Genomic DNA, 26,222 nt, shown 5'->3' with positions numbered 1-26,222 from the left:
CTTCCTTTGCCACAACCTTCTTGGATAAGGGCATTGGAAAAGATGAAAATCTACTTTGTTATAAGAAATTTCAAGGTAATTATTTTGCCATTGGGTTAATTGGGGCGGAAACTGAAAGTCTGTCAGGAAATGGGAAACAGCTTTCAGCTGGATGTTCTTTCTAATCCTTATCCAGCTGACAAATTGGCTGAAAAAGGTGGTGACTTAGAGAAAGCAGTTCAAAATAGCATTCTTATAAACTCATTAACTGTGTACTGGAAACAGGAAATGTTTTGTAGGTTTCACCAACAGTTGCTCTTAGCACAGAACTGTCCTCAGCCAAACTTGGAAAACCAGAAACATTTGATCAGAGTCTGAGGCTTGAGCAACTCATTTGCCAGCAATGCTAGACTGTCAATATATGCAAGGGCAAACTTGTTTTAAACTATTTCAGAGAATCTTAGCTTTAGTTTTCTTTTTATCCTGTCATGGTCTAGACAAGAAAACTTGTTTTCTATAATATTATGAAGTTTCCATTTCAAATATATTTTAATTAAAAGTTACCAGTATTCTGCAACCACAAAGCCAGGATCAGTAATACTTGCACTGAAATATGATCTGAAATAGAGAATATCTGTAGTAGGTAAATAGTTGATTTCATTTCAGTTGAAAATCATGGCTTTTCAGTAAAGACCTTAGTGTTAAAAATAAACACATATTTCCAGTGCATGAAATATACTGGTAGATTCATGTTTCTGAATGGAGATCAGTAACGAGCAGTGTCCCTAAGGAACATATTGGGACTGAACTTTGTGGATGGGACCAAACTGTGGGGTGTGGCTGACTGGCTTGAGGGAAGGGGTGCAGCACAGGACACAGGTAGCAGGACATGGAACAATGGTTTTAAACTGGAAGGGTAGTTTTAGATCATAAGGAAGGACATAAGAACAAAACTTTATGCGGAGCGTGATGAGACACCAAAGAGGTTGTCCATAGAGGCTGTGGCTAAAATACGTACACATACCTCACAAAATATTTTTTTTCTATTAACATACACCATTATTCAACCTAAAACCTTCTGCTATCTTACTAAACATATTTTTCTATAATCTTAAAATCTGTCCAAACTAAAACTTGAACTATTAAATATCCTTTCTTACTATGCTAGTATAACATTTTTCTATTTTCAAACTTTGTAGTTACAGCTAGTTCTCTATTTTTCCTGTTTCTAATACACACTTTTCTAACTTTATAAAAAACTTCTTACCTTTACTAGGGATAAAGGGGTGTGACTAGACAGTCCCTAATGTCCTGTTGGACACAGATCATTCTGTGATCTTGTACAAGATCTCATGCACTAACCTGTTACTGTAGAAGAACAAAAGTTGGTTTAAAACTATCAAAGGGTTCTGTTGCCTTGTTGTGTGAGTTGCCATCCCATTGTTCACTTCAAAGTGTGAATACAGTACTCAAAGCTTTTTTCAAATGTGGAGGAATGTGTTGTTTGTAAACAACTTTCTAAGTAAGCTTTCGGCAGTCAAATATGTTTTTTGTAATTTCTGTCTAGGGACACTAATTATTTTCTCAATATTTTCAAGATACTATATGAGTTTTTTCACTAAATTAGTGGGAATACAATTGAATACATTTTGTCACAGTGTCTTTCCCACCTGTCTTTTGTGGAGCTTACCAATTTGGTGGTTAAAGAAAGATAGTGGGTATGTTAAAATGTGCTCAGGTTGCAAGAGGTTTTAAAATAGGTGCGTAATGCTTGGAAAATAAAATAATGAATAAAACAGAGTATAGCTGTGAATCAGTACAAGAATAAGGTTATAGGTATTTATTCCAGAGATGATGCAAATAATAATTTTGCCATGTATTTTACGAAGCAAAGCTACAGTCACAATCTATCATAAATGTGTTTATTGTTCTCATATTTATCTTCATGAAGTACAAATTATATGGTTGAAATGACAGTACCTAGTAAGAAATTGAGATTAAAAACTAGTAGTCTCTGAATACAAACCTATTCTTTAGGTCTCTTAGATGAAAAAGTATTTATAAAACATACTGAAAGTGTATTTGCAAGTTCACAACTCTATTGGCACAGCCCAGTCTGAGCCAATATCTTTCTTTAATTACATTTTTGAAGAATGTAGCTTCAAATAATGCAGCAAAGAGAGAAATACTGTGCTGTGCTTAAGGATGGATTCCTATTTAATATGAACCGTGTACTTGAGATCTCCTGTGATGGTTTGTGGAAATGCAGCAGCTTTGCATTCTGTGCTTCCTCAAAGAGAATGGGGACTGCTGCATGCCTTGGTCAGCTTTGCCAGGTGGTTGCTTCCCCTTGCAGATTCCCTGAATCTTGTGCTGGGGATGATCTTAGACAGTCTTCAGGCTCTTCAGGCTTTCCACTGGAAATGTTTGTCCCTGAAAGTAATAATTCATTGTACAAACTTTTCTGCCCTCCATGCCATAGTCTGTCATGTAACTGAGCAGCCTCATCCCACAGTGCTGAAAGGAACATTTTGGTCTGTATCCCCAGAAATTGCTGATGCTGAGGATAAAATCTGGAAGCATGAGAGGAAAGTTATCTAAGCCTTGTAGCAGCTAATATACAGAGTGAACTTCCCTTAGCCCCTGCTTCCTCAGGGTTAGAAATCAGTAGATTGCCATTCAAGACGTGGAGTCAGTGTCTCAGAAGCATCCTTTGTTGTCTGTACTGGGTGGTGACTGATAATGAACACTTTGACTCATCTTAAAATTTTCTTATCCTTGTCTAGATTTGGCATTGCTGTCAACTGTCTAGTTGGGATGAAGAGAAGGATGAACTTTCAGTCAATAAAATATAGACAGGCAACTGAGTCTTCAGGGATTCAGTGTGCTGGACCATGAGGGTCTAAAGTAAAAAGATATTTAGGCAATATCTTCTGAGGTGGTGCCCTAGGTTGGTAAAATGCAAGAGTTTGCCCCTTTTTCAGTCTTCTTTATATGAGCCTAACTCACATTCCTTATGAGCTTGATTTTGCTATATAAACATAAAAAGCACCTGCCATGCTTTGTTGCTTGAGGATTAAAGTTTTGATTTGTGAGTTTCAAGGTAATTACTTAAAAAAAAAAATTTTGTGGTAGGATGTGGATACTGAACGGTAGATTGATAAGGTGTTGTACGAGGTATCGTGGTATAGAGGAACTTGAGCCTCACACATCTGCAACAACTGAGATTTGCCATCGTCTGTACACAGAAAAGATTTTTCAATCATCAGTGCTCTCTAACTTTCAGGAAAAACAGATATTTGATGATCTCTTTATACTAATCCTGGAATTTTCTCAGAGGCAGAGGTCTGGTCTTTCTTCACTTCTCTAGTGCTTTTAGTTGGGATTTTTCAAAATGTTCTCTTTTGTGAAGAATTTTGCTTCTTAGCTGCTTAAATACCTGTTGCTATTCATTAGCATTAGAAAAAAAAATGCCCCTGAATTCAAATTACACCAGTCTGAATTTGCATTTTGAAGGTGCAGGCATAATACGAACGCTTTAAAGATTTTTGTGTGTGCACTAGACACCTTCTCAGTGTCCCTTTAAAGTCACTTGTGTGAGCATAAATTAGGGAACCGGTATTTTAAAGTAAAGAAATGAATTTAGGTTTCTAGAAAGCACTGTTTCAGGCTTTTAATAAGATGGCTTTGATAAAGTACAGCTTTGTCCTGGTAGTTAATATTTTTCTCACTACTAATGGAATGCATTCATTTTGAGTGTAATTTTGTTTTCCTATATAGGGAATAATTAAAGTTGAGGATAATTGTTGTCTATTCTTATACATATATAATATATGTATAGTATATTTCAGGGGAGAAAAAGCACCTCACAACAAAGCAGTTAAATGTCCCTTGACACCTGATTCTTTGCCAATCCCCATCCCAACTCTGGTGCTGTTTTCTGAGTAAAGTTCAGTTTAGTGGTTTGTCTAAAATCAAGTCACCTGCCCTGTAATGCTTTGTAGCTATTTGTGCACTACATTTAGACTTGTTTTGAAAGCAGACTCAGTGTTGAACAGTAAACTACTGTTTAATTATGGAAATCATGAATAGTATTAACTTGTATGCAAATTCTGACAATACATCTTTAAAGCTGTGATTTAGTTGTATCTTGTAGAATAGCAAATTTTGTTTGTTAATATGCAGAGTTGATTATATGAACAAACAATATTGTCTATGAGGTTTATTTTGGGAGAACAGAATTTTACATAATTTCAAAGATTTTTATTTTATTAGTGTATAATTTACTTGGGTAGAATATAAGTGGGACAAATGCTAATTTATTGAAATCTGAGCTGAAATCCATGTAGGCTTTATCAGCATTTAAAAGAGTTTTGTAATATTTTTTTGATATTTTCTCTTTTAAAATGTGTATGCCCTGCAGGCTCTCTTAAAACTGAGGTAATTGTCTTCAGTACTTACTTGGGTTTTTTTCCTTTCTATTTACCTCAGGAAACTCACTGAGCAAAAAGCATCAAGAGTATTAAATTTCATTACAATAAGTACATACCTGCTTTGCCTCCAAGGCTGTTCTTATATTCACATTTTGCAGGACATAACCTTTGCTGTGTAGTATTTGAATTATTGCTTCCATTTTATAGGGCAGATAACTGAATGCTTTATTTGATACTGGTTTACTCTTACCAAGTGTGGATAGGACTAGCCATAAAAACGTAAGCCTAGGACGGTGCTGCTTACTTGCACATTATTTTAAATCCTTATATAGTCCATAGTTCATTTGAGGAGAAATTTTTTTTGTGCAAATGGTTTTTCAGGAAGGTCATGTGAATATATTTATAAACATGTTTAATTCATTGGCAAAATATGAGAGAGAGTTGGTGCAGAATTAACCTGCACAATTTTACAATGAGGTGTCTTTTCAAAGCATCGATCAAGTGTCTAAGCAATCAGAAATTGGGAAATTGTTTTTTCACCTTGCTGTGTGGCACTGCTTGGTACCAACAGAGGGAGTAGAATTCTGAGGGGAAAAAAGTTAAAATATTTTCATGAGCACTTCAGAATTACTGCTTCTATATGAGTAAACAGTGTGCCTATTTCTAAGAACTCATTTTGCCAAAGTACTTATTGAATATAAGTCTAATAAATGCATAGTGCTATTATATTATATTGTTTACAGCATATTGAAAAAAAAACCAAACTTTCTCCGTACATAGCAGTGGACTTTGGGGATTAGGATTAATGGTTGCAGAAAGACTGTTGTCTGGTGTGGCACTCCAGAATTCCAATTTTAACTAAAATGAAGAACCCTCTGCATCTTCAAAGCTGCTGCTCTAGTTTGTTCTCAAAATAAACCAAGCCAAACAAGCTGCATAATAACCAGTGTTCTACTTACTAGAATTTTTAAATAGAAAATTGTAAATACATAAAACATAATGTGGATTGTGTATAATATATATTAGTATGGTTGCTATACATATATATATAAACATATACATACATATATATTTATATACACGTACGTACATACATTCATATATATATGCATATATACGCATATACATATGTGTATATATATGTACATATATATATACACACATAGACATACGTGTGTGTATACATATATATGTAAAGCCAGACTGCTTCTCCTGTGAGAAATAGCTGAGAGAACTCAGCCTATTTAGTTTGGAGAAAAGAAGGTTCAGGGGAGACCTTACTGGTCTGTACAACTTCCTGCCAGGAGGCCAGGAGGGTGTAGCGTGGTGGGATGAGTCTCTTCTCCCAGGCACCAAGTAGCAGAACAAGAGAACATGGTCTCAAGATGACGTATCAGGAAAAATGTCTTCACTGGAAGGGCGAGCCTGTGTGACAGGCTGTCCATAGGAGTGGTGGAAGAACCGTCCCTGGCAGCATTAAAGATGTGTGGATGTGGCACACACAGGGACATGGCTTAGTAGTGAACACGGTGCTGTGAAGAGTTGTGCTCAATGATCTCAGAGATCTTGTCCAACCTGAACCATTCTATGATTCTATATATATGCATATAATATGTACATTTGTCTGTGGTTTATGAAGAATTGAAGTTCTGCCCACAAAAAGGCACAGAAGTAATTGTGAAACCCTGCATCCAATTAATTTACAACTGTTAACTTTATTAGACTGAATGCTAATTTCTTTGTTTAGCAATTTTTTGATTGAATTTAGCCCAGTCAGCTGTTGAAATATTTGGGGATAGTTTGAGAAATAATGTTTTAGCAATTCAGTGCTCCTATGTCTTAAGTTAATTAAACAGTGAGAACTGAAGCAGGCATATCATCATAAAAGTCTACATTCTTATAAGGTCAGCAGTTCTCCAATACATAGTAATAAATGCAATTCCTGAAGGTCAACATTAATATGGTTCAAAAATTACATCTTCAAACTGTATTAGGTGCAGCCAATATTATTTTTTGTCCATAGTGACAAAATTAACTGGTTTAAATGCATTGCTTGCATCTAAATATTTCATGTTCATCATGGACTGGAATTTAAAAGGCTTTTGGTGAATCATTATTTTGCTTTTTTTGTTAGTATAGAGGGAAAAAGTGAATAACAAGTGTGTCTTATAAGCAATTTCACAGGTTTTCTGCTGACCTAGTATAGGAAAGTTGTTAAATGTCTCATCACCTCATGAAACTAGGTCATCTAGGGTAGATGTGCTCATTCTACTTTTTCAAACAAAATCTGCTATTAATAAATGAGCTGTGGACTCCAAGAGTGAAGGGAAAAAATCCAGCAATACTTCCCTACAAAGACCTTCTTTGTTTTGAATGTCTGAGTGAATTCTGAATTAGATTTCTTACACTGTAAATCATTCTGTTCCTTAATGATGATAGAGCATAAAAAAAGCTACATAATAGCCTGTCTTTGGTCATGCATGCAATGAAAGAATTTCCTTAATTCTGATATATGCCAAAATGTGAGATTTTTTGGATATAACTTAGGTATGGCTTTTTTCCAGAAGAAATTGCATTCCATACAAGTCAATATGGCTGCTAGTACTTGGTATACTTCTTAAAAATTATCCTAAAGCTGAATTTTGTCCAAGTTTAGACTAAAATCACAGATAAAATGTTTATTTATTTATTTATGATCTTCTCTCCCATGTGCAATCAGATGCTTGGAAAACATCTGCTGCTCCTACTCAGGTTTTTGATCTCATAAATTTTCTAACTAATACTTTGGTGCAACAAATTCATCTTGTTTGTTTTTATTGTTGTCGCTTTTTCATCTAAAAGTCATTACATTTTATGTTCTTGCTGGTTCTCCATCTTTTCCCAAAGATCAATCTTGAGTGCCAACAATGGTGGAAAAAATTACATTTGTTATCCATTTTGAGGTTTTTGTATGTTTTACAAATGTTCAAATCCTCTTCACCATCTTAAGGACTTTAGGGTTATACAGTCAAGATGTTTGTAATGAGAAGAAATAACTTTTAAGTCTGGATAATGCTTGTAGTAATTAATGCACTCTTTGTGCATGCATTATCCTAATTCTGTGTGAGATACTAATTTTATTTGCTAAAATGCTGTGCTCTTTTCTCATAGTATTTAGCTTGCAGGAAATAGCTTTCTGTGAATTTCATGCTGAGTCAGAATAAGATACAGCAAACGTTTACACAAAATTGCTTTTTTGGTGCCAGTTTTAGGACTTCTGATGCTTTTCCATCCCTTTCTATATCAGAGCAATCTCAATCTTGTCCATTCACTGCAAACCATCTCACCTGAGAACTAATAAATATATGAAAGGTTCTTCAGACAAGCTCCTGAGATCTTCCCAGTGTCGTGTTAACTTGTGAATTGTATGATTTGAAGCAGGGGAGTGTAGCAATGGAACAATAACCAAAAAAATCTTGTCATGTAATGCATGCCCAAGAAAGGTGTTGAACTGAGGGAATTCACAGTGAGCTGCTTCACATTTCCTAAATTTGGAGGTTTTGATTTGGTAGTAATTCTATCTTTATATGCACAAGTGTGTATTTCTGTGCAGTGCATGCAGAAAGAAGGGGAAATATTAAAATTCTATTGAAGTTAATAAGAACTGGCTACTTAGTGAGATCAGGATTTGACTTTATAGTGTGTCCATAGCCTCTCATCTTTTCTTGTAATACCACTTACTCAGGACTTAAAGCATCCTTCATATGAAGAAGTTTTTTGGAGGAAGGAAAATGGTGACATTTGTTTGTCAAAATGGGGTTTTTCCTTTTGTCAGAATTTCTTCCTGAAATTACTGTTTCTGATATCTGTTAAATGAAATGTAGGAAGGGTCCCCTTCCTTACCCTATGCCTACCATGTGCATAGGTAAATTTTGGTGTGGTTTCTGCAACATTACCCGTTCTGTCTCACCCAGCAGAGGGTGGCTGGAGAGACCCTGCCTGCTCCTGGCCTTTTCTCTGAACAGAAACTTGGTAGGAAGTGGAGGTGTAGCTATGCTGGAAAACTGGTTAGAGAGAAATCATAACATTAGCAAGTGTTGAAGATGTGGGCAAAACCAGATTCACTGCATCTTATGTTGGCTGATTGAGATGGGCGAGCTCTTCGGAGCTGTGGCTTGCAGGAGATGCACATGAGGGTGTCAGGGCTGTGCCGTGGAGGGCGAACAGTAGAAACAAGTTGTGGGTATCTTTGGAAGCTACAGAGACCAATGCCCAGGGAGAGGAGGTGATGAATACTAGGAAAACTGCTCATGAAACTATTGTATTCCTTAATATCAAAGTTTTTTCATGAATGTTTCCTCATGCTTGTTCATTTTGGAACCTCTTATATTTTGATTTCATCTCCATGCTTTGTGCATGTATGTGTGTTATATCACATTCCTGATGTTCAGAACTTCAAAATACACCTCCTCAACTTTCCCGTGGTTTACTTTTCAAAGTGTAAATTTGCAACATAGTAGGTGATTTGGCATTCTAGTGGTGACATATGATTTGTCACTAATTAGGAAGGGCAGTTTTTCAACAGCAGTTATGCCCAAAAATTGCTATAAATCCATAAAATCTTGGGGAGAAGTTCTTGCCTATTAAAATTTTATTTCCTTTTCTATAGCATCTTTTCCCACAGAGAGTAACCCTCTTCAAAGAGGGAAAGGAAAATTGCACCAGCAAGTATGGGTAGTAAAATATAGTATATGTGTTCAGACACTATCCTGTTAGATGTCTATGTAGATAGTTGAGAGTTTTTACTAACCTCCTATCTCCAGTCTTAAGATTTGGTGCAGTAAAAAGGCAAAGGCTTAAAGACAAATCTTTTTGGGAAAGGTTAATGAAAAACAGGGAAGAAGTCATTAAAATAGTAAAATGTACAGTACAAGTACTACATATGCAAGTGGAGGATGTGGTGTAAGGAACTCTAGTTGATCCCAAGGTTTTTAAAGCTTAATAAATGTATTTCAGCTGGGAAGTCCTGAGATTCCTTCTGTCTAATTTGAGGATGTGGATTGAAGACTATCGCTTCGATGGATTCCGGTTCGACGGCGTTACGTCCATGTTGTATCACCACCACGGCATTGGTGAGCCATTTATCAGCTCTGATCTCAGCCCTCCTGGTACAGCTCTGTTCCTCTAAAGTTCACTGTTTCTCAGGGTGGAAAAGGGCTTTAGCACAAGAGTTAGAGGGGCTTGTTGGTAGAGCTTGAAACTAGATGGGAAAGGGACAAAACCAGGCTTGATAGTGAGGAGCAATGGGATGGCGCAACCAAAACATGAGGATGGAAGCGCTAGGAAGATCCCTCAATCTGCTCCACAAGGTGTCAGCTGTAGCAAACCATGCTGGAAGTGTTTCTGTACCAACACAAACATGAGGAACGAAAAAGAAGAGCTCAAAGCTTTAGCCCAGTCCCAGGGTTTTGACATGATTGGCATAAGCAAAACTGGGGGGATGAGTCCTGTGGCTGGATGGGAGCACAACACAGCTGGCACAGAAGATTCCTAAACAGGTTCAGAAGATTACTAAAACACCGGGGTGATTCAGGGTGTGATTCTGGGGGATGGTCCTGTACAAGGCCAGGCATTGTACTCTGATGTTAATGGGTCTCTTCCAGCTCAGGATATTCTGTGAATGATCAAAAAAATCCACATTGGTTAATTTTCTTGCTTTGTTGCTATGAGGATAGATGGAAAATCATTAATACATTCTGCTTATAAAATGAAATATTGAGTGAAATAGCTGTGTTTTCTAAATAAAGCTTGACTCTGGCTTTTAAAACTTGTTGTCTTATTAGGCACAGGGTTCAGTGGAGATTACAATGAGTATTTTGGCCTACATGTGGATGAAGATGCTTTGTGTTACCTGATGCTGGCCAATCACATGATTAATACCTTGCACCCAGAATGCATAACCATAGCAGAGGTAAGATCATTTTGCCTTCCTCAGTGACATTAATATTGATTAGTTTGCTTTAGGTTGTGAATTTCCTGTTAATTATCGAGTCACGCCTTGGGTACTCAAGCAGTGACATGAGCTGAAAAATATTAATTAGTGGACAGACTTTGCCTGGTGGGAAAAAACAACCTTAATATGCACTCTGGGAATTTTCTCAGCATTAATAGATTATTAATTAATGTGACAGTTTCTTTTTCTTTTTTTTCTTTCATCACCTTGAACTTGTAATGAGAATTGTTTTTATTAGTTTATTGCTTGTGCATGATAGCCATTTGTCAGTAGTGTTCTGTGGTACTAAAGATTAACAGCCCTAATGATGTTTTGCATATTTTGAATTATATTGGTATATCTGACAATTACCCTTCAAATTAAATGCAATAAACTTATAGATGTTAAATATGTAGGGTAATTTAAATTTATTATTAAGTTTCTCCAGGTTTCTAAAGGAGTAAATAGACTATATTACTTGAGTTTATTGAGATAAATTTTTTTGACTGAAAAATGTTTTTGGCACATGGAGTTTTTAAGAGTATGAAACAGCAGAGCATTCAAAATTCTAATTTTCACTGATATTTTGTTTTTATCCAGAAGAAAAAGCATTTAAACATGGAGAATTCTTTTCTGTTATCATGTTTAAATAATTCATTTTGTTTAGAAGAAAAAGTGATATCTGTCTGATACCATTAGGGACTATATGGATTTCTAATAAAAGGATTTGTGATGCTGAAGAGTTCTCTATCTTTAGAAAGCAAAATACTGCTTTACTTAATTTCTTATTTATGGCGAAGTCTTCTATCATAGACAATCACTGCTAGTAGCTCAATGACAAGCTACTAAAACAGCATCTGGGGAGCAATCAGTAGCAAACTGGAGGTGATTTCATTGAGCTGTAGGCTTATTTGAAATTAAATCAGTTAATTTTCTAGGTAGTCCTAGATTATAAGCATTCCTACCAAAGAATTTCTGAGTTTAGTTGTCTTGTATTACCTGGCCTAAGAATTCCTTTTTTTTTTAATAAGATGTGTCTTCAGTTTCTCATGCTTAAGTTGAGAGGGCTTCTTTTTCAATACATAATTTTCTGCCTCGGGAAGTCGCTACATGAATCATAGAATTGATCAATGTGCTTCATGGTTAAAGGAGAATTTCAGAATGAGAAACTATTGACATAATTGAAAATTACAGAAGGCAGTGAAGAATGTCTGCTTGGCTATAGAATTAGTGCCATTTGAGAAAAATGTTTTTCTCTGGCCATAACTAATGATAATATATTCCCTAATTAATGTAATTAATTGATGATTTTACAGCTTTTTAATATTCTGTATATTCTGTCTTAGTAATTGCTAATTTTTTAGGTGTTACTGAGTATATGCTTGTTTTTCATTTTGGTCTTCTAAATAAAGCAGCAATTAAAGATCTTTATAATTGGAAGAAAATATGCTAAGTAAGATTATGTCATTCTTGAAGTATTATAGACACAAACAGGCAAAGAAACAGTATGTTGAGGTTTCTATTTTTAAATGCAGTTCTTTTCAAACCTGGTATGAACAATTGCTTTGAAATTAGCTGTTTAATCATAGCATAATAGAATGGCCTGGGTTGGAAAGGAACTTAAAGATCATCAAGTTCCAACTTCCTGCCATGAACAGGGACACTTTCTACTAGCCCAAGTTGGTCAGAGCCCCATCCAACCTGGCCTTGAACAGGAATGGGGCATCCACAGCTTCTGTGGGCATCCTCACAGTAAAGACTTTCTTCTTAATATTTAATCTAAACCTACTCTCTTCCTATTTCAAGCCATTCCCCCTTGTCCCATCAGTACATATCCTAGCAAGATGTCATCTCTGTCATTCTTGTGGGCTCCTTTCAGGTACTGGCAGGCCCCAATTAGGTCACCACAAAGGCTTTTTTTCTTAGGCTGAACAATCCCAATTCTCTCATCCTTTCCTCATAGCAGAGGTGCTCTATCCCTGATCATCTTCATGTCCCTCCTCTGGGCTGGCTGCAGCAGGTCCCTGTCCTTGCTGTGCTGGGAGCCCAGAGCTGGATGCAGCCCTGCAGGTGGGCTCTCAGCAGAGGGGAAGAATGCCCTCTCCCTCCTGCTGCCCACTTTGGGCACAGCCCAGGACAGATTTGGATTTCTGGGCTGCAAGCGCACACTGACATGTCCAGCCCACCAGCATCCCAAGTCTTTCTCAGTGACTGCTCTGGATCTGTTCACACCCAGCCTGGATTGATAAACAGGGGTTGCCCCAAGCCAGGGGCAGCCCCTGGGACTTGTGTCTTGCTAAACTCATGAGGCTCCCATGTGCCTGCTGAAATTGGTTTCCATACAGACGTCACTGAGAAATGTGATTCCTGTCTGAATCCAGCATGCTTGGCCATTCCACTGCCAAAACCCCCAACATTTTGGCAGTAACACCAACCATGGAGCAATGTATGAGTAAACTCAGTCCATCCATTCCTTTCAATGTTATTGCCTTCAGCTAGAGTTAGAGAGGAGAAAAGAGCTTCTGCCTCAGCTTCCTTTTCCAACTGTCTCAAGGCCCTGAAGTCCTTTTTGATCTCCCTTGGATCACATGTTGTCACTTCATTGCCTCCTCTGTGGAAGATCAGTAATGTGTTGCAGTCTGAGGGCTGTACTAGGCTAGGAAATTTCCTGGTAGAAGTACATTAAGTACATTTGATCTACTAAACAAACTATTTTTTTTTTTTGTGTCCAGTTAAAATTTGTAGACATGGATATAAATGCTGGTAAATTTGGAACTTTACTTCCCAAAAATCTGGCTTTAATTATTTTGTTTTAAGTAGATGGGACTTGCTTAAATCTCAGACTTGGACGTCCTCCTGACTGGCATCATGGCATTACAGAAAAGGCTTTTCTTTCAAATCATCATGTCCTGTATAACCTAGAGACCAAGAGTCTGTGTCTATCCTTTCTGACTGATTTAGGAGAGGTTTTGAAATTTTTATCACATCTAAAACTTTGTAAAAAATTTCCACTTCACTTTTTTTTACAGCGTGTGGAACATGGACACAGTTTTCTGTGTGATCCGGTGGCTGCTGACTGACGGGGGATAATTCCCCCCTTTGATCTCCTGGCTGTGCTGCTCACACAGCCTGGGATGTGCTGGCCATGCCATCCCTGCTGCCAGGCCTGGCTGCTGGCTGAAGCTCAGCTTGCTGCTGGCCCCCAGCCCCAGCCCTTGCTCCCCAGCCTGGCTGGCCCAGCCCCTGTGGATGCAGGAGGTGGCACATCCCACGGTCAGGATTAGCTCGGTGACATTCTGACATTCTGTGTGACATTTCTGCTGATTGAATCCTCCAGCCAGTCCCTCTGGGTGGCAGCCCTGCCTCCTACCCCTGGGATGCCATCCATGAGCTTCCTGGTGATCTGGTTGGTCTCCTCCCTTATGTCTGTGTATGCCTGTAAATGTGTATGACTTGAAGCATAAATATCTTTTTTTCACTATTCCAATGCAGAAATTGGGTTAAAAAAACCTGGATTGAATCTAGCAAATCAGAATGAGCTTCCTAATTAAGCCCTGGTGCTAGTCAGTATTAATTCCATAAATTCCCTTGTGTAGATGCAAGAGGTGTTTGTTAATCCATAACTGCTGTTAGTGAGAAGCCATTCCCCCACAGAAGTTAATAAAATTGAGTGCTGATGGATATTTTGCAATTGTTAGAGACTTGCATTTTCTGTTCAGATAACTTTAGAAAAGAATGCTGCATGATAAAATTGCCTAACAACATGGTGAAATATATATTTTGAGAACGTGGAATTACAAATTTAAGAGTAGTCAGCATCCATCAATATGGAACTGGAAAATTATGCAGTAAGAGCATGTCACTTCCAGGACTAGCTGGATCAATAGCTTTTGTTTTGAGAAGAGTAGAGATTGTATTTTTCTTCCTTAGTGCACTTTATATTTAACCTTATTTTATGCAATTCCTTATGCAAAATATCAATAAACAAAATGAAGGTTTAATTTGTCTTTTGTTGACCACTTTGTACTTTCTATTGATTACTTGGAGCTCCAGAGAGCTAATTATTTCAAACTCTGCATCTACTGAGGTCTCTTCCCATTTAAATATTTACTGTATTAAAATATTCTGAGCCAGAGTGTGTGATGAGAAAAGTCATAATGCTTTTCTCTGTAACTTTTGTATTCACACAGCCCATCTGGGTGTAGTTATAGCCGATTTAAATTTATTCTTTTCTCCCTTAAACCAGGTCAATCTGTGAAGCTGCTTCTGGAGTGTTTGTATATCAGCATTACTGGTGGGAAATATGCAGTGATATTTGCAGTGCTGTGGAAATGATGTTGTGGGTGTTTGATCTGTTCCAGGATGTTTCTGGAATGCCAGCTCTCTGTCGGCCTGTGGCAGAGGGAGGAGGGGGCTTTGATTATCGACTTGCCATGGCCATTCCAGATAAGTGGATACAGGTGAGAACTTAAAAATTACATCCTGCTCTTCAAAGGGGGATGCTCCTCTGTCAGTGCATACACATAAACACTTCTGAATGCTGCTGGCAAGTTTTGCTTTCTCTTATGGTTATGTGCTATTGAAATAAATTTTGACAGGCTTGAGCACAGGTATTAGAGGCTAAAATGAGAGCTGTCAGATGTTGTGTAGGTTTCAGGTGAGGAAGTTCAGGAGCTGGGATTCACACTCCAGCTGATAATTGTTTTCTTAATACAATATACATAAGCTCAATTTCTTTGAAATGACCTGTGCCTTGCAAGAGCTGTAGAATGTGTAATCTGTATTGAATGTGAGCATGTAGATAAAAAAAGTTAACTGTATGCATATAAATATATAAAAACAAACAAATCACTCCAAAAACATGCACTAAACCCTCCTGATGCTGGGCATAGAAATTGGCATAGACCTGAAAGTTTAAGCAAAGTAAACCTAGGTGAATTACACAAACACCTGCAATTGGTACAGGGGGTTACAAAGCTGAATAATATAAATCTGGAATAAATTCTGACTACAATAAGGATTTATATCACTTTTTCCTTAATATAGAGAATCAAAAGAAAAGGCATAAACACTAAATGATTTGAAAACGCTTCTAGTGATGTTTTAGAGAACATTTTCCAGTTAAATGAAATATTGCACCCACATCCTTTGGGATGTCACAATGATATGAAAACAAATATTTTATATGACCATTAATGCTTCAATAAATACAATATGAAGCTAAGAACAACAACAAAAAAATTAGCTTACCTTCAACATCTTTGAGTTTTGTAACTAGGAGGTAAAGGGCCAATTGAAAAACAGTTTCAAGCTTCTTTTCAGAAGACAAATTTGTCAGCTTTTCCAGAGACACCATCACTAAAACTTGGAATACTTAATTTAGATGTTTAGGTCCTGGAATGCAGTAAGGGCTCAGTTTCTTTTAACAACAAATACCTAATTGTGATATTTTGTGGGTTTCTTGGAGTTTTGTTAGTTTGTTTTTTGTTTTGTTCCTTAACTTAATTTAGGGCAGGCAAGATGAGCAATGTCCTAGGTAAGCAAAATGCAAGTGGCCAAGTTCATGTTACACAGGAAAAAAAACCCCAGACCCCATAGAATTTTACCAGTGCAAAAAAGTTTGCAGTCTAATTTAACAATCTTTGATATAGTCTGCTTCATTTAATTCACAATACTTGGCTAGAAAACATAACTGTGCTGCAGCTAATGCTTTAAATGGAGAAAATGTCAGTTTTTCCAGCTTAAACAGGCACTTGACATGGGACAGGATGGGACACTGATGGGATGTTGAGTGCAAATCAGTTATTATTGGCAATGTACAAAAACTTAGTGTGATGTAGACAGGAAGCTTCTTGCCAAAGAAACTGCAAATAAGTGACGAGAGTAGAGATGTGGAGTTAGAGAAAGAAGTGATGCCAGAGTTTGTTACCACATTTCATGAAGGGAAAAATAAAGCTGAGATGGTTGGAAAGGAGAAGTTCAGCTAATCAGTTTATCAGTTGTTATCAAACTATCCTAGACTGCTTACTGTCTCTCCAGTTTTTAAGCACATACCTGTTAATAGGCAATTTTCTGGGCAACTTGCTAAAGTCAGTTTGAAAACTGAAGGATCTCCAACAGATTCCATTAACTAATTCTAAGGAATCTGAAAAAGTAAGAAAGATAAACTGTTTGGCACAGCAGTGGTTGTACTAGTTTTGATTCAAGATAGATGTAATATGATGTACATGTAACATGATGCTACTTAGGGATCTCAATGTGTTCAGAGCCAGAATTTATGGACTTAAAAAAATCAACGAAGGAGGAAATAAAAGACTGTTTAGGAGTATATGGGCAGTTACAATTATAATGTTAACTTTTACAGTGTGATATTGGCCATCTTGGTGCTATTGCCTTTTTATGACTTCTATTTTTATGTCTCTATATTTGTGTGTGCATTTAAGTCATTGTGATCAATGAATGTCTACAAAGTGGTGTACAAAAAAAAGAACAAACTAACACTGAGATTGAGCTAGATTTAGCAGAGGAAGGAAATAATGTGATATGAAGCAGAAAATTCCTATTAATGGGATTCAATTTAAATTGCTAAAAATCAGGAGGTAGCACCACACTGCCAAAGTTTTATTTGGAAGCTCCCATATGCCAGGATGGCATTTCCTGATATTGTGAACCAGGTAGGTCTGTGCCCACATATTTTTTCCTTGGTTTTGGTGCAGTGCTCTCTTGCAGGTCCTATCAATCACATTATCTCATGTATCAGAGGATTCACATAATAAATGGCAAATTCTGTTGTCTGAGCTTCCTTGGGAGGTAAAGGAGAAACAAAGAATCCTAGGTATTATATTTATGTGGAAAAGTTGAAAAGAAAAAGACGGCTCTTTGGATTATCAGAGAAAGCTCATCACTTCGAAACTTGGGAGCATGAGAATACAGTTCACAATCCATTGGAAATTTCTGTGCCAAGATAATGTTACATGGTTTTAGTTGAAGCAATTTTCCAGTGATCTTTCTTTCATTTCTGTAGATAATTAAGGAGCTGAAAGATGAAGACTGGAACATGGGCAATATTGTGCATACATTGACAAACAGACGGTATGAAGAAAAATACATTGCTTATGCAGAGAGTCATGACCAGGTATTTTCAGCTGTTTGTTTGTTCATAACCAAGTAAAGAACTTGTTAGAAGTTTGATGGTTTGCTTTGTTTTTTCAATGAGAAATGAGTTGAGGAGGATGATAAGAATTTCAGAAATGGGTAGATTTGGACTAGTGTTCTTTTTTTTGTATTTGGTTTGTTTGTTTTGTTTAGGTTTTTTGGGGAGATTTGGTTGGGGGTTTTTTTGTTTGTTTTTTGGGTTTTTTTTTTTTGTTTTTCTGTGTTTTATTTTATGGTCCTTAATTTTAGTAAAAGAATCTTCCCTGGAGTGCACGGGTATTATTGGCTTTCAGTTTTGGGTTTTTTTAAGGAATGAGTCAAAGCTTCTTGTTTTCTCTGCCATAGAAGACAGGAAGGTGTATAATCCATGCAGTTGAAAACCTTGTTTCCATTAAGTAAACTGGAACACTACTTCTGATAAGCATAAACAATATGCCAATTTAAGAAATTTGTTTGTGACTTGTTTTGCCTTCATGAAAGTGTTTCCTCTCTGGAAGAATTGAAAACATCCTCTTTTGAGACCTAAATGAAATATGCTGTAAGAGTTTGGTTCAAAGCACAGCAATTATAATAGTTCTGTGTGTGAAAAAAAGAAAAAGTAACGATGAGTTTGGATAACACTCATCTCCCACAATCTTCTTAACCCTTGTTTCTGAAGAGTCAGAGAACATGTAATTTGGGAATTGTACCATTAGTGTCTTTAAACCTTTCATTAAAAATTTATATTTTATTTAATAACCTATCTTTCCTTCATATAATACAGGTTGATATTCCATTTCCTGTACTTTCTGCAATAAATGTCAACAGAAATATCCAAAACAAATTGTATATTTTAAAAAGAGAATTCTGAGTTTACAACTCATTTTGTGTGCCAGTTTACGCTCTAATCTCAGAGTCTGTTACGGTGTTCATTTGATGCATGATCCTTATAAAGAACTTCAGGAATTACTTGGAAATATATATTATTCTGTGATAAGCTGCTTTCATCAAAGATGGTTCTTCACCCTAAAGCACAGCATATAACATTACTGTTGCTGTTCTTTTATTTCATCGTGACTTTTAGCAATTGAGTTGTTTTCCATATCACTTTGCATTTTCTGTTTAGAATGTCCTACTTAAGGAAAAAAAGATCTCATTATTTTTAATTTAAAAAAACCAAACAATGATTACAGGTCTGCATCAGGCTGTTATATGAAAAGTAGGCTAGAGAAACAAAAAGTGTGGATAAAATTCAGCCTGAAGATGCCTGAAGTGATCCATGTGAGGGTACAATCCTGGTTTCTTATATGTCGTAATGGGCTATGAGCTGACTGTTGCCAGTCAGAGCACAAGGCCTTTTGGTTATAAGAAGGGTGTGAAAATAGCAACTCCAAATCTAATAGCTGTCAAAAAAGCAGATGCAGTCCTGGAATTACTGAGCGGAATAGAGCAAAGAGCACAATCAGCATGCCACTGCAGTCTTTCCTGGTTTGTGTGCATCTTCAGTGTTGGAGACAGGTTTGGTCCTGTATTTTAAAGGATATACAGCATAACTGGAAAAAAAAAAAAAAGCTGTGGAGAGGAAGAGCAGGTGAAAATTGATTTTCATAAGAAAAAAAAACTAAACAGAATAAGATTCTTTGGGGCAGCAAAGAGATCATTGAAGGGGGAAATATATCCATTTATAAAATCACAACTGCCACAGAAAACATGAATAGGGTAACACTTAGCTGCTCTTCCAATGGAAAGATTAGGGGATATTAAATGGCACTAACAAATGCCACATTCTGAATCCAGAAAATAGTTGTTCATTGCAATCTTCAGTCTTGTCATTGTCATAGGAATTTTTTTTTTCCTTTAAATAGAGTATTTTTTTACCTAAGGGAGTAATCTATATATGCTGTTATTTTGTCAGCTGGAAAATGAAAGGATGATGATGCTTTTCAGCCAGACCTGTTTACAATTCACCTGTATCTCTGGAATTTACTAAGTTTTCATTCAAGAGTATAAAACAAGAATTGGTCTAATTGAACAAAAGTCAGCTATTTAAATATAAATGCTCCAAAATATTTCCCACTATCTAGCTGCTAATATATTGAATAGCATTTGTGGCCTTTCTCTAGTAGCAGTGAGCACTAGCAAGTTATTAATTCAGTTTTTTCTTTTGTGTGAAATCACAGAAAACCAATCACATTATTGATTGCATGTAAGTGAATGCTTCATACTCATTCCGCATGTCTGAATCAGTTTTCTTTATACCCATTTATTTTTACATTCCTGGAACTTTCACTTTAGTTGTTTGCTTTCTTATTTTCTGTGTTTCCTATAAAAATTCCCAAATGGTTGGTCAGTTGTGACTTACTGAGTTGATGCTGATATTTCATGTTTATATCTGTAGGTGAAAAAAGAAGTATTTATGCAGTATGATCCCATTAGGTGAAATGTAGGACCAGGGTTAGGCAGCTGCTAGTCTGTTACCATTAAACACTCAATCCCATCAGCCCAGGAGCCCCAGTAACAATGGGGAGGGTTGCAAGGGGAAAGCAGATAATTGGGGCTGACATCCAATCCAGGCTCAGCTCATGGACATCCCTGCCTCAGGTTTTGGCAGCAGACCAGATCTGTATGGCACATCACACAATCACAGATGCAGTGATCAGAATGTAGGATCACCATGACCTGGTGATCATTGGTGGTTTCTTTCAGGAGCAGGGACTGGATCATGCAGAGATCTTGCAAGATCTCCACCTACAATATAGACCCCCTGTTTTGAAAAAACCCAAAACCTAGGAACAATTCTATTACACCCAATGGTTTTCTTCAGTGTTTTTCTGAACTATTCTAGGCCCTGGTTGGTGACAAGACCCTGGCCTTTCGTCTGATGGATGCAGAGATGTACACAAACATGAGTGTGCTCATGCCCCTGACACCAGTTATTGATCGTGGGATCCAGCTTCACAAAATGATTCGTCTCATTACTCATGCACTCGGAGGAGAGAGCTATCTGAACTTCATGGGTAAGTAATCTCAGGAAAAACTCTCTCATTTTCTCATCTACAGAACGCGTGGCGGAGAAATAAAATGATCTGACATCGTCTTCTATCCACAGTATTTATCACAGTGCTGAAATTTGGAGCATAAATGCTTTTATAGATTTATTACAAAAGATAATATGCGTTGTTTTTCTGTCTGCAAGATGTATGGTAAGACAAGAAAAAAAAAATCAAGATGGTTTCTAAGTGTATGAGAAATAACTTCTACAACTCAGACTATTATTTTAATTGTTGTTTTGCAAGTTTGTCGGGTGGTGAGCTGTGGCTCATGCAGCTGAGTTGTATTTCATCTCTATTCTTTTACTCTCTTAAATTTTGTAGGGTAACAATAAATTTACTAAAGACAGCTCTGTGCTTATTTCAGTTATTAATTGTCAGGAAGTAGTCTGGAAGCAGTTGACCTATTTCATTGCTTCTTAGTGCTTAATGAGGTAGGCAAGGACAAATCACAGACACAGGAGGCACAAGCTGCTATCAAAGCACAGAAATTGTAAGAGTTAGTGGTACTTTCTTCTGGTCCATCAACTGTAAAATAAAACTGTTGAGTTACTTCCTAAGCACAGTTGCTACATGAAAGTTCAATTGTTAGTCTAATTTAATCAGCAAGTTACAATTTCAGGTAGTCATCTTAAAAGTTGCGTGTTCTTAGCTTTATGGAAAATTCCAAGGCTATTTATGCTGTCAGTTCTTGGCAACATTCATTTATTTAATTATTTTTCAAAATAGTTCTTACTTTACAGTAAAAGTTTTGTAATGTGGTCTGACAAGTTCTGTATAGCATTTGTGAAAGTCTCTTGGGGAATAAAAGGGCTGAAAGCCTGTTACAAAATCACCATCTCAGTTTTCTGATAATGTAACATTCGAAAATTATAGGAAATTTAGCTTAGTACTGTTTTCTACTTTTGTGGTTAAATGTTTTGTTATATAAAGTTTAAAGGGACTGGTGTATATATATTGCCATTCTTCTGTAATGGTGTCTTTAACATCATATTTTCTTATTAAAAACCTGGAAAACATAAGACAATGGTGACACTGGATTTAAATGTACCTTTTCTGGAACATATTCTCCTTCTTTGTATTAGGAGAAAACTCAGAAAATACTGTATTGATTTTCTTAAAAAGAAGCAATTTCAGTATAGAACAAACTAATTCACCTCATGCCATACTAGTAAAACTATTATTTCCAAGAAAATTCAGGTTGTTTGCTTCACTCTTGAGAAAAAAAAAAAAGTTAATGAAATAAATATTTATGAAGTGTGCAATCAGGCTGTTCAAGGTATGAGGTGTGTGCTTCCATTCAAACTAGTGATACTGTAATAGTGAAGGAAACAGGTGTTTGCTAAATACTGCAGCTAAACTGCAGGTGTCTTTGGCCCAGATTGACTTAGTAAGATTAGAGATATAATCAGTAATGCAATGTGGCATGTTAAATCCAGTGTGTCAATGCTGGCTGATTGAGCAATTAATATTGGGTATCTCTGAGTACTGCAAATGGTTCAGTAACTGCATTATAGTTTGCTATATATAAAAAGGTGGAAAGATTGTAATAACTGTTGGAGGAGAAAGCATATAAAATTCAGAATGCTGGCAGTCCTGAGGACTTAAAATGCATGTTGCAACATGCTATCTAATTAAGCAAATACAGTGACAAATGAGTTCTTTAACTTGCTGGTTTGTGTGAATGCCAAAGGTAAGAAGGAGAAGCCTCCTGTAGGGTAAGGGAGGGAGTGGACATTTTCTTTCACAGTGCCTGGAGAAGGTATTCCAGGTGCCTCTGTGCTTCCCTAGATTCCTCCAATAACAATCTTGTACTTCCTGTCTCTGAAAACCCAGCAAAGAAACACCCTGCTTTCTGTATGCTTTGCTTGCCTTAAGGAAAAAGAAACCTCATCAAAAAAATGTTGTCAGGAGTGGAAATCTCTATGCTCAAATATATCCTGTAATTTCTCTTTGAAGACCTGCAATAATATTTAATTACACATGTGTTGGAGCATCATTTGAGTTGATATGTGCAAGCAGATTGCTGCTGACAAAAGTCTGTGCATCAAACACTGATTGGCTTTCTCTCATCTTTCTCACTTTTCACACTGGATGGTTCTCTGTCCTTCTTACATATATCTCTAAGAAACTACAGCAAATCCTGAAAGTTGTAATTCTTATTTCTCATGTTTCTGAATGTTTAATTTTCACTGCAAACTTTTATTTTCTTCCCACTTGCTTATATCCCTCTATTGGCAATGAGTGTTGTATGCCAAGTTAAATGTGAATAGGAAATTTCTGTCCTTTCAGTAAATTGGTTCCCTTGTGACAAAAACCTTTGGGAGCAATCTTTCCTCCAGTCTGTGTTTTGGTTTTATGTGCAGCTTTCCAGGTGATCTCTCAGGCTTCATGTGTGCATCTGGCATGGAAGACTTAACCTAGGAAAGGAGAAATTCCATATGCTTGGCTGAAAATGAGAATAACAATGATAAATGTCCTGCAGCAGTGAATGCATTCTCTGTAAGGCCAGTTTGTTTCATAGTAATAGCAAAAAAGTAGAAATTGTTTTGAAACTTTTGCTGTGTCTAAATTTTCTTTTTTCAGAGCAGATAGAGAGCAACAATCCCAATGTAGCTGTAGTTTGTGTAACTCAGCTCCTGTTTTAGACAGATTTTAATAATGAGATGGGCCAGTTGAAGTCAGAAAAATTCCAAATTCTTCTACACAGTCCTTTAGTTGAGAGCACATGGTGTCTTAAGGGGTTTCTTTCTTTAATAATTTTCTGTGAAGGCCTTCACATAGACAATACACATATCTGAACTTTATTGACACTTATAGGCTCAAGCAGTTACAATGTGTGTATATTAAATAGTGAAAGTAGTCTTTTTAATTGTAAATAAGGAAAAAAAACCTCTCCCTTCTCAAGTGTTTTTGTTTGTAGTTACAGTAGTACTGAAATACGGTACACATCTAATTAACTTAAAACCAGAAATGTAAATGCAAAAATATTTAGGGCTATAGATCTCTGCCCTCCCTAATATCAGGATTTGAAAACAAATCCAAAATAAAAATCTTGTATCTGACTGAAATTCCTAATTGTCAATTTTAGTCCTCTACAAAATAACAAAAGGACTTGATGAGATTGAGCATAATTCCTCAAGCACTAAACAAGGACTAATAGAAGTTGTTATAAGACTTCTAGAGTATTACAGGAATCTTCTGATCTCAGCCTGAAAATAAAGCAACCACTGTTGTTACCCAGCCATGTTTAACTTCAGTGTGAATGAAGACTCACACAAATTTCTTGAAAATATTTGAACTTACCACTACAAAACTGCTGTCTCTCCATCCTTGCATTTTCTTTTTGCTTCATTTTCCATTCTGCCCCTGAAGACAAGCTGTAGACAAGGGCGTTTTTCTTTAAATGTTCCTTTTGTGTTTTTCTTGTTCATTGCATCTGTCTTGCACTTAGGGAAAGCCTGCAGGACACATAAAAAAGCAGTGCCAGTTCTTCAGTGCACTTGTTTCCATGGTCTCTCCTTATCTTGCAAAATACATCTGTGTCCAGATTTAGACAAGGGAGGGTAGTTGTTTTGTTGCCCAGAATATACATACCCAAAGGGCCTTAAATAGCATTTTGGGTCCTTGAGATCCTTCCTAGCACAAATACTAAGTGTTTTATGCCCCTATAGGGTCTTGCTTTTCATCTTGCTAATAATAATTTCCTTGGTTTTTTTTTTCTTTATTTGAAATTGGCTTCAGCTCAAGTCCATTGATTTAAATGGAGATTAGTTGCTACATGAACCTCTAGCACTATTTTTCATGACTCTCCTGTAGTAAAACAACTCTTAATTAAGACTCCAGAGACCAAGTTTCACTCCCTGAAAAACAATTTCCGAGACTATATATATGTATATAGTTAGGAAGTTATTTGAAATAACTAGAACATTTTTAGCTATCATGAACATTGACTGAAAATGTTACTGTTCGGGTTGACATTCACCTGTTTCACTACTGTCTAATTTGTCTGTTAGGTTTCCTCTTCCCCGCTTGTTAGTTAATTTACACAGCAGTTTTTATCTACCATCTTCAGTAAAATGACATGCATCATCTATTCCTTGGAGTATTTTAGACAGAGAAACTTAGCTATTTTTTCAGAAATTTACTTTTAAACTAAGCAATTTCATAACAGCAGGCTCTTGAAAAAATATTGACAAACAAGAAAAACTGTATCAGTTGCACCCATAATATCAGTGTGAGAAAGGTGTGTACCATTTTCTTTAATAATATTCATTAAAACCTGAAATAAAAATGGTTCAGCATAACTGACAATATAAATAAGAATGATACTTTAAACAAAATCCAGACTACTATTTTTATTGCTAGCTACTCTAAATGAAAAAGAAATTATCAAGAACAGGATATTTAGCTTAAACTTAGGGGAGTTTGGTTCTCTTTGGCACATGTTGCATTTTGATACTTATCTCTATTCACTTTCTGATGCATCTTAAATTTGTGCACTGGCTACAGGGTGACTTTTTTGACCATCATCTGAAGAGTGGTCTTGGGGGAGAGCATATGCTCTTCAAATTCACCAACTTCAGTCAGCTCCTCTGCAGCCTTGGTACAGACTGCAGCTTCAGGAGAGCTAGTTTGAAGTCATCCCTTCTTAATGTGCCTGCCTAGGATAGGTGACAAATGTGCTGCCAGTTCCAGCAGGTGCTTTAATTCCATGGCAGCCTGACAGAAAACAATTATGTTCACTTTAAAGCAGAAAGCAAGGGTGTAATCTGAAATCTCACCTACAGGTTCTCTGAGACCTAGTGATAAACCACCTACAACTTTGTAGCATAATAGCCCATATGCAACCCCACTCACAACTTGGGTTGGGCAGTGGCAGTGGGAAGAATCCAAGTTTATATATTAGGCTTCATAAATCACTTTGACAGTCTCTTCTGCAAGGTCTAGAGGTGCAAACTGTTAATATTTATTCATTTAGAGTTGATTGAAGCAAACTTCATTTCTGCCCTTGCTCAAAACACATTAGAGTGACTGGGAGAAAAACAATTAAAGAGAGAGATTGTCTCATAATTCAAAACTAAATCATGCACACAGACCTGCCTTATCCCACTACTCTTCACAAATTAAGTATTTCCCAATATTAGGAATTTGTTTTGGGGGTTGACTGTACACCCTCCTTGAAAGTGTAGGGAATAAAGCAGTGTACATGTGTGTATGTTATTTAAATACATAAATAAAACTGTTAGAGGCAGCAGTCTATATGTGGTGGTGCATCCCTGTCCACAGTGTGGCCTCTCAAGGCAGAAACCTTGAAACAGAAACCTTCACAGTCAGCAACATCCTCAGAACTGCTTGAGAACCAGCAGTTGCTGCAGCTGTGTTCATGGAGTGAAATCCAGGTAGGATTTTAGGGGGAATAGCCTTAATCAAGGTAGCTGGCACGAGTGGTGCTTTGTTTTTTTCTCAGAGTAATGCTCATATTTCCTTAGTTTGTACCCACATCTGCTGGGTATTGGCTATAACTGCATTACCAGTGGAGAAGATTTATGGTATATCAAGGCATTCTGACATTCTGCATCACTTACAAGGTGTTGGGTGTTTTGTTTTTTTTGAGGATGGGACTACTATCCTTTAAATTTTATTTATTTTGTT

General features: G+C 36.7%; 1 protein-coding gene across 3 annotated transcripts in view; it reads left to right on the top strand.

Annotated features, from left to right (window-relative positions):
• Positions 1 to 26,222, top strand: part of GBE1 (1,4-alpha-glucan branching enzyme 1) — a 138,893-nt gene that overhangs the window by 73,959 nt on the left and 38,712 nt on the right. For all 3 annotated transcript variants that reach the window (XM_063150065.1, XM_063150067.1, XM_063150066.1), the window contains exons 8-12: positions 9,408 to 9,523; positions 10,235 to 10,362; positions 14,745 to 14,843; positions 17,408 to 17,518; positions 20,363 to 20,534. In XM_063150065.1, the coding sequence (XP_063006135.1) occupies positions 9,408 to 9,523; positions 10,235 to 10,362; positions 14,745 to 14,843; positions 17,408 to 17,518; positions 20,363 to 20,534 (626 nt within the window). The remainder of the gene's footprint in view (positions 1 to 9,407; positions 9,524 to 10,234; positions 10,363 to 14,744; positions 14,844 to 17,407; positions 17,519 to 20,362; positions 20,535 to 26,222) is intronic.

The sequence above is a fragment of the Melospiza melodia genome, chromosome 2 (genome assembly GCF_035770615.1).
Source record: "Melospiza melodia melodia isolate bMelMel2 chromosome 2, bMelMel2.pri, whole genome shotgun sequence".
Taxonomy (NCBI): Eukaryota; Metazoa; Chordata; class Aves; order Passeriformes; family Passerellidae; genus Melospiza; species Melospiza melodia.
This window is presented reverse-complemented; position numbering and strand designations above follow the sequence as displayed.